At 36.3% G+C, this 8432-nt stretch overlaps 2 protein-coding genes across 2 annotated transcripts; one reads left to right on the top strand and one right to left on the bottom strand.

Annotated features, from left to right (window-relative positions):
• Positions 1 to 288: 288 nt before the first annotated feature.
• LOC113317526 (E3 ubiquitin-protein ligase UPL5-like) lies at positions 289 to 3214 on the top strand. Its single transcript, XM_026565659.1, has 2 exons — positions 289 to 2542; positions 2795 to 3214. The coding sequence occupies exons 1-2, from the start codon at positions 356 to 358 to the stop codon at positions 3056 to 3058; spliced, it is 2451 nt and encodes an 816-aa protein (XP_026421444.1). The 5' UTR covers positions 289 to 355; the 3' UTR covers positions 3059 to 3214.
• A 1073-nt stretch (positions 3215 to 4287) lies between these two features.
• LOC113318247 (translationally-controlled tumor protein homolog) lies at positions 4288 to 6093 on the bottom strand. The gene is made up of 5 exons (XM_026566381.1): positions 5941 to 6093; positions 5186 to 5259; positions 4964 to 5092; positions 4716 to 4873; positions 4288 to 4601 (listed from the first exon to the last, which is right to left on the bottom strand). The coding sequence occupies exons 1-5, from the start codon at positions 5966 to 5968 to the stop codon at positions 4484 to 4486; spliced, it is 507 nt and encodes a 168-aa protein (XP_026422166.1). The 5' UTR covers positions 5969 to 6093; the 3' UTR covers positions 4288 to 4483.
• Between the last annotated feature and the right edge of the window lie 2339 nt (positions 6094 to 8432).

Raw genomic sequence — 8432 nt, 5'->3', positions numbered from 1 at the left:
TCATTTGGTGTCGGATTCCAGGCATCTAAAATGACCGTCCGGAAAATTTAACCTGCCCGTAAAAATTTAACCTAAAGATGGGCCCGACTAACCTTAGAAATGGAAGAAACTATCACTCCTCAGTCAGAGTTCCGGCTAACCCTAAAAGCCGGCTACCGCAACAAATTTTAGCCCTTGCCGTAGATTGAGATGGTACTTACTTTAATTAATTTCTTACTCGTATAATTAATTTCTAGAAACCCGACAGATTTTTTTTTATTTTTTTTTTTTTTTTTTGTTTGTCGGAAAATAGGCGGTTTTTTGCGGAATTTTTAATTCATTCTTTCTGATCGGCAAAGAATTTGTAAGCGTAAAGATGAAAAGAGCTGCTAGTTTTGATGCTGAGATTGATGGTGACAATCAATCAGTGTCTTTCTGTAGTAAACGAACTAGATATGTTGGGTCTTCATCATCGAAGTCTTTGCATTTCTTCGTGAGAAACTCTGATGGTACTACAAAGGTAATCCATGCAAATAGTGATGATACAATTGAATATGTTCATGAACAAATTAGAGAAAAGACTGGAATACCTATAGATAAACAAGGTTATTTAATTTATAGAGGGAAACAGCTTCAGATGGATAAAACCCTAGAATATTATTCGATACAGAAGGATGCACGGCTTCAATTGGTTGTAAGAATCAGGACTGCTGAATATTTGAACACGTGGGAAGTTGTTAATAAGTTAATCTTAACAGCAGGCAGGCTTTGCAGACATGAACGTCCTGGTGCAAATAAGAATGTTGTTAATGATGTTAAAGTGTTCATCGATATGTCTTCGACAGATGCCAGTAGTTTTCGTCACAATCAGATGTTTGTATCTGCAGGTGGAGCAGCAGGTCTGGTTATGCTGTTTGTTTCCCCAATTGCAGGTAACAAGGAGTGTGCTGAAAAGGCAATCCAACTATTTTTAAACCCTCAGCATATTTATTATGTTCCTATCATTTTAGAGTTCTGTAAATTGCTTTGCGGTAAAACATCTAAACCGAATCGGCTTTATATTTCTTGTGTAATCACGCTAAGGATAGTGTTGAAAACCATTCGTAAGAATAGATATTTTGATTATGCTAAAAAAATAGTTGTGATTCAGGGGTTATGTCAGTTTGTATCTGAGCTGGGACGCAAGGTGATGAAGGGTTTGGAATCTTGTATTAATTCTCCACAAATTGCTGTAGTGTCATTATTCGGTGATGTTAGTGCTTTTATTGCTTTCTTGATTCTTTTGTCTAAAGCAATTGAGGACGGGTTAGGCAGGATGGGCATTTGTTTGACTGATTCACATCTATGTGATATTGTGGAGCTTGGATCGCTTCATGTTATCTTCTTAGATATGCTTGGAAAAATTGATGTGTGCTTGAAGAACATAGAGATTACGATCAGCAAAAGTAGAGGGACAATTGATAGTCATCGGAGTGGGTGGGGTCAATATCTTTATATATTGAAGGCACTGAATACTTTATCTAAAATTTATAAAGGTGCTGAAGAAAATGTTCTATCTGTGATGAGGTCAAGGCACATTGCTCTAAACGCTCTCATTAAGAATTCAGGGAGAAGTGATGGTCATCGTTGGATTCTTGAGCATAAGGATTTGACATCTTTTGAATCTAGGAGGCATTTGACGATGATGTTGTTGCCTGAGCTGAAAGATGAATATGAATATGATTATGAACATTTGTTTGAAATGCTTATTGATAGGGAACAGTTATTGGCCGAATCATTTGAGTATATTAATGAAGCTGATGCTGAAGATTTGGTTGGTGGTAGACTTTTCATGAAGTTTAAAAATGAGAGAGCGACTGGTCCTGGCGCTTTGCGAGAGTGGTTTTGCTTGGTCTGTCAAGCAGTATGCAATCCACACAATGCCCTATTTCTAGCTTGCCCAGACAACTTCAGAAGGTTCTTTCCTAATCCAGCATCCGATGTCAACTCACTGCACCTTAAATATTTTCACTTTTTTGGACGAGTAACTGCATTAGCGTTGGTGTACAAAGTGCAAGTAGGGATCTTATTTGATCGCACATTTTTCTTGCAATTGGCTGGAGAGACTGTTTCTTTGGAAGATGTGCGAGATGCTGATCCCTTATTTTATTCGAGCTGCAAGAAAATTCTAGAAATGGATACTGATATTTTAGATTCAGATGCTTTGGGTCTAACCTTTGTCAGAGAAATCGAAAATTTAGGATCTAGGAGAACTGTGGAGCTCCGTCCAGGAGGAAATAGCATTGCATTGAATAGCAAGAACCGAGAAGCTTATGTGAATCTCCTAATACAACATCGTTTTGTGACCTCAGTCTCAGATCAAGTAAAAGTATTCGGGGAAGGTTTTTCTGAAATTCTTTGTGATCCATCCCTGCTTGCATTCTTCTTTCGGAGTTTAGAGCATGAAGATCTCGATCTTATGCTGCATGGAAGTGATAGAGCTATATGTGCGGAGGACTGGAAGGCGCACACCGACTATAATGGCTTCAAGAAAACTGATAGCCAAATCGTTTGGTTCTGGAAGGTACATTCTTCTATCCCAATATTAATCAGTTCTACTATATTTGAGGTTGCAACTAGTGTATGTGGTTAAGTGTATGTTGGAAACGTTTTTCGGTGGAATATAACAAGATATAGAGAGATTTTTCTTCTGTCGATAGGATAAGCATATAGAATGAAGAAACGTAAACAAATTCTTTTCACTAAGCTCTGGAAATTTTACCTATCTATTTCCTAGTGTAATTAGAGTGTCTAAAACAATATAACCCTGTTGCAGGTTGTAGAAGGTATGTCAGTTGAGCAACGAAGGGTACTTCTCTTCTTCTGGACGTCAGTGAAGTACTTACCGGTGGAAGGCTTTAGCGGGCTTCAATCTCGATTATGTATATACAAATCACACAAATCCCATGAAAGATTGCCTTCAGCGCACACATGCTTCTACCAGTTATGTCTTCCGCACTATAAATCTAAATCCAAAATGCAGGAATCTCTTCAAATCATCACCCAGGAACACTTGAGCTGCAGCTTTGGTGTACGGTGAGACACAAAAACAGAGTTAATTGGTGGGTCGTGGTTCCTTTTGGTTCTTTTCTTTCTTTTGGTGGGATATCTTTTTTGATATAAAGTTAGGTTATTGGGATACAGAAATGTTAGGATGGTAACTTCTTTTTGAATTTCTACATGCATGAAATCTTAACCTAGACCTTATTTTCTGACCAAATACATGCATGAAATCTTAACCTAGACCTTTTTTTCTGACCATACAATAGATTAGATGACTAGGTGCCTAACGCCTTCCCTGTCCTTAACCAGATTGCCATACCATAGAATCTCTAATGTTTTACCATGTGTGGAGTGAACTTGGTTTCTGCCTCAATGCCCTTGAATTTTCCTGCTGCTTTGCGGCCAAGATTCTTAATAAGGCACTTGATGTTATGAATTGGTTCGTGGTTGTTCCTGTACAAACAGGAGGGTCTGTTTAAACTTAGATTATTAGAGATATAGTACATACATTTATAGCGTGTTTGGATGCACACTTAGAAGTTGCTTTTCGACTTCTGGAAGTCCAAAAATCAGAAGTCAGTTTGGCAATAATATTTCAGAACGACTTCTAGAAGCATAAAAATCAGCTTTTTCTGAAGCATGCATCAGAAGCAGAAGTTTTTACTTCTGGAAGAGTAGAAGTCAGAAGCAGATTCATATCCAAACGAGCTGCACTAAATTGCAGCACAAATTTAGAGAAGTCAGGAGTCAGAACCTGGAATCTAAATGTGTCGACAACAGTAACTTTCAGGGCTTGGTAATCAACACCCTCATCAGCAAATCTGCACCTTATGCAGAAGAAATTAGTACCGATGTTTACGTCCAGAGATGTTTAGAACAATCTACAGATGATAAAAGAAAAAACAGAAAGACTTGTACCCCTCAAATATTTCCTTTCTGTATTTCCTGTACATGATTTGTTTCATTCCTAACTCCATAACACTCTACCATGTACCCGAGAGAAGCTCCTCATCTCATGCTCCTCATCTCATATTTGAGACGCAACAATAACTTTCAGGGCTAGTGGCAAGTTCAAACGTGGTACACCTGCTGCATCAGATTGTATATCCCAATGCAACAAACTTTCAACTTCTTGGTTCGTTTTTCCGTACCTAAATAAAATTTCCTATTTCCTCAAGGGACGACTAAGATTTTTGGGTACAAATTTGTAAATGGAACTCAATCATAGAAACGCCTCCAACATTAGGTTGAGGGGAAGAACAGATATAATCAGCCATGAAACTGAAACTTAGATATGAAATTTTTTCCCCTTGAAACCGTTTCATAATAGTAAATTTAAACATGATCCGAACATACTCTCAAATTCACTACAGAGTTCTCAGGCTAGAAATCAAAAAAAGAAAACACAGCGAAAAAGATGAGAAAAAGAAAAAGGACACAATATAAATAGACCATTCAGGGCCTAACACTTGATTTCCTTCAGAGAGTGGGCAAAGTAGAGGAAGGTGGGATCAGCAGCACCTTCCTTGTAGTATGCAAACACCATTGTAGCATCATCGTGCATGCTCTCCCCGACAAAACTGCCAAAAAAAAAGATACATAACATATTAATAATGAAAACAAAGAAATAACTTCGCACAAACAAGTCCCAAACTTTGCTACTGCAAGCTGAATGAGTAAGTAAATAGCCTTACAATTGCAAGTCCTTGAGCTTTGGAAGAAGGTACTTGGTTGCTGCCTCAATGCCCTTGTTGAATTTTGCTTTCTCCTCTTCACTCAGCTTGGGTGTAAGAGTCTTGATGAAGCGCTTGATGTATGTAACGAATTGTTTCTTGTCAAAAGGTGGTTGTTCCTACAGATAGAGATTCTTAACAGATTAGTTCAACAAAGCAAAATATTACAAATACCTTCGATCTTGCAAAGATAAAGTAGCAGCACAAACCTGGAGTCTAAAAGTGTCGACAATATCAACACATTTCACAGCTGTGTCATCAACACCCTCATCAGCATCAGCACCTTCAGCAGAAGGATTAGCACCAATGTTCACATCAACAGCTCCTTGAACAACCCACTGTATATCATAAAAACAATCAAACGTTATGATTTTCCCTAACATATTGAGTTAGAAATTTGGAACACCACAACGTGGCAAAAAACTACTAACCTTCCCCTCAACTTGCCATAACATTCCATCTACAATTTCCTCGTAAGGAAAAGAATCCGAGAGAAGCTCATCACCTGGCATGTTCCAGCAAAAGTTAGCAGGGGCATATATTAGAAACCAATAGCAGGGGCATATTTTAGAAACCAAAAATTAGAGGGAACATTGAATTGAATTAAGCTTGACAGTAAGAAGATCATCTAATCTCATCATAAACTAATTGTACTAAAGTAAATCTAGAAAAAGAAAATATTGACCAAACTGTAATTCTGAGTTTTGTGGTTTTGCTTTGATTTTCAAACAGAAGATACGTGAATTTCACCACAATAAAAATAAAAATAGAAACCCCCACCTGGATTCAGAAACCTATTCAAATTGAGATATTACAAACAGATCTGATCTAAACAACAGTAATTTCTCTCAGATCTAAGAACTTTTAATTGCATCTCTCAATTACTTACATACCTATCACAAGCAATTAGCTCCAAAACAAGAATCATCATATTATAGATGTCAAAAGATTCAAAACAACCCCCAATCAACCAAACAAACATGCAGAGAGAAGACTCAAAATCATAATGAAACGCTATAATTCAATCAAATAAGAAGAAACCCATGTATTATAAAAACCCAATAACAAAAATCCATCTCACAGGAAACCCTAATTAAGCTTCTTAATAAAGCCACAAACAAGATAAAAGATTAATGGCTATAAACAAAAAACTGATAAAGAAAAACCATCAGATATGGAAATATACCTGTAAGAAGATCTTGGTAGACAAGCATCTTTGCTAAATTTCTCCCGGATTGCTCGTAGAAAATCGAGAAGAAGAGGAAAGAGTTTTGCAGAAAAAAGCCGTATATCTGCGGGTGCGGGGAGAGGAGAGGGTTTGTTATTGTTTTCAGTTCAGAATATATAATGAGGGTTTTGGGTTTAATTTACTTAATTACCCTTCTACTTTTAGGGATTTCCGTAAAAGTTTTAAGCGGTGGTGAATGTTTAGAAATCGAATCAAACTCTTTTTCAGGGTGTTGTTATTTGGTGTTCTTAATATTTCTAGAAACGTGTAGAAACAAAACTGCTGTTTTTCTGTAGGAGTCCAAAACAGGAAGAGACTCGTAAATTTGGAATGTCCTTGGACTCCAAGGATGCGTGCATCTCTGAATTACATCATTATACGGATACCAAGAATAAACGGCCAAGATCGCACGGGCACGGACACAAATAAAGTTGACATAACGAGAAATTTGTACCGGAGGCAAGATAGCCCAGAGGAATAGGTAAGTCATCGAACAACAATGTACTACTTGTTCGAGTGGGGAATAATACCGAGGAAAAGGAGGAGGAATATTATTGACCAATCTAGATCCAAATTTGATACTACTTTTTTTTTGAAGGCTATTATTGGGGCGTCACACTCTAATAGAGGGGTTTCACTTGGATTCTTAATGTCCAAAAAAGTGGTTATGGGATATCCTAACACATACCCAAAATGTCTAGATTACACTTTAACTAAAATAAAAACTTAAAAATCGTAGAAATGCTTTTACGTCCAGGTTTGGATTAATTCCAACCGTAGAATTTTATTTGCATGTAGTTTTACGTCCAGGTTTGGATTAGTTCCAACCGTAAAAGCTCATTTTACGTCCAGGTTTCTTTTAATTCCAACCGTAGAATCCGATTTTACGTCCAGTTTTCTTTTAATTCCAACTGTAGAAGTGATTTTACGTCCAGGTTTGAATTATTTCCAACCGTAGAAGTGGTTTTACGTCCAGGTTTGGATTAATTCCAACCGTAGAATTTTATTTGCATGTAGTTTTACGTCCAGGTTTGAATTAGTTCCAACCGTAGAAGCTCATTTTACGTCCAGGTTTCTTTTAATTCCAACCGTAGAATCTGATTTTACGTCCAGTTTTCTTTTAATTCCAACCGTAGAAGTGATTTTACGTCCAGGTTTGGATTATTTCCAACCGTAGAAGCGATTTTACGTCCAGGTTTGAATTATTTCCAACCGTAGAAGTTTATTTTACGACCAGTCTTTCTTCCCACAAAAACTTTGTCCAGAATTCACCAAGTATACAACAAAATTCATTAATTTAATTTTTATCTAATTAAATTAAATTAAAATTAACTAAATAAGGGTTGTTTAGTCATTACAAAATTATTTTAGATAAGGGGTTTTTGATATTACTTATGGGTGACCCTTTTTTGTCCTATTAGGTGACGCTCTTCTAATGAAATGTGACGCCCCAATAATAGCCTTATTTTTCTTCTTTTTATTGAGAAAGAATAGGTACTTTGCCTTTCACCCCTCAACTTCAGACCTCATCCGAACATCGATTTGCAGCAAAAATCCTTTTTGACTACTGTCTTTTCTTCGAAGCAAAATCGAATCCCACAATCCACCCCATGCACTTCAATGTATTCTATGATATGACCCGTGCCGTTTGGGTTGCTTTCATGATGGTTGTATATTTTCTGCAACTTACCATAACATGCATTTAAAAATTGGAAGAAGTTAATTTCTTAGGACAAACAAATGAACATGAAATTAGCACCATAATCTTCTTTAAAATGTTTACCTTAAATAATGTAATTAAGTCATAGGTGTTACGAATAAAATCAACAGACTTGAAAATGTATAATCCCAAATTGTTAGAGTATTACTGGGTCGAACTCGCAAATTTTGTTATTTCAAACTTATTGTCAATGTCAGATAAACAAAACTATATCTTGATTTATAGTCTACTAAAGTCAAGTCTCGGACTAGATTTAGAGGTTTGTAGTTGAGTATCAAACATCACTGAGTAACCCTCGATGATTGAAGATCGGCGAATACATTTTGAGAACTTCATCAACAAAGAGGCATGTGAAGGCTAAACTATTCTATTTACTCACATGCATCACAATTTTATCTCAATAAGACTATGGCATATGATTTTTATGCAAAGAAGAAATTTTGAATCAGGTTTGTCTTGTTAAACATTTCGAAATATGAGTTAAGTAATGGGTTTCTTTGGTCCTTATTAATCTTAGTTCAAAACAACTTATTGTTCAAGAATTATTTTTGCGTTATATGGATCACTAGAAATAACCCGTGATGTAACGGCACGACATATGTCAGAATAATTTTTGGTCATAATAATTTCAATATATAAAATACTACAAACTATAATAAGATTTATTTTAACCCACAAGAACTTGTGGCTATGAAAAACTATGATATTTATCATCCAAATAATTATGAAT

The sequence above is a fragment of the Papaver somniferum genome, chromosome 10 (assembly GCF_003573695.1).
Source record: "Papaver somniferum cultivar HN1 chromosome 10, ASM357369v1, whole genome shotgun sequence".
In the NCBI taxonomy this organism is placed as follows: Eukaryota; Viridiplantae; Streptophyta; class Magnoliopsida; order Ranunculales; family Papaveraceae; genus Papaver; species Papaver somniferum.
Note: the sequence above shows the minus strand (reverse complement) of the source record. Positions and strands in the feature narration are given on the sequence as shown.

What these genes read in the sequence shown, in the direction of transcription:
- LOC113317526 (XM_026565659.1), top strand. Translation starts at nt 356, where the DNA reads ATGAAAAGAGCTGCTAGTTTTGATGCTGAGATTGATGGTGACAATCAA. An exon ending in AAATCGTTTGGTTCTGGAAG is followed by an intron (nt 2,543 to 2,794) that starts GTACATTCTTCT and finishes ACCCTGTTGCAG; the next exon opens with GTTGTAGAAGGTATGTCAGT.
- LOC113318247 (XM_026566381.1), bottom strand. Translation starts at nt 5,968, where the DNA reads ATGCTTGTCTACCAAGATCTTCTTACAG. An exon ending in TATGGCAAGTTGAGGGGAAG is followed by an intron (nt 5,093 to 5,185) that starts GTTAGTAGTTTT and finishes TATGATATACAG; the next exon opens with TGGGTTGTTCAAGGAGCTGT. An exon ending in TCGACACTTTTAGACTCCAG is followed by an intron (nt 4,874 to 4,963) that starts GTTTGTGCTGCT and finishes CTCTATCTGTAG; the next exon opens with GAACAACCACCTTTTGACAA.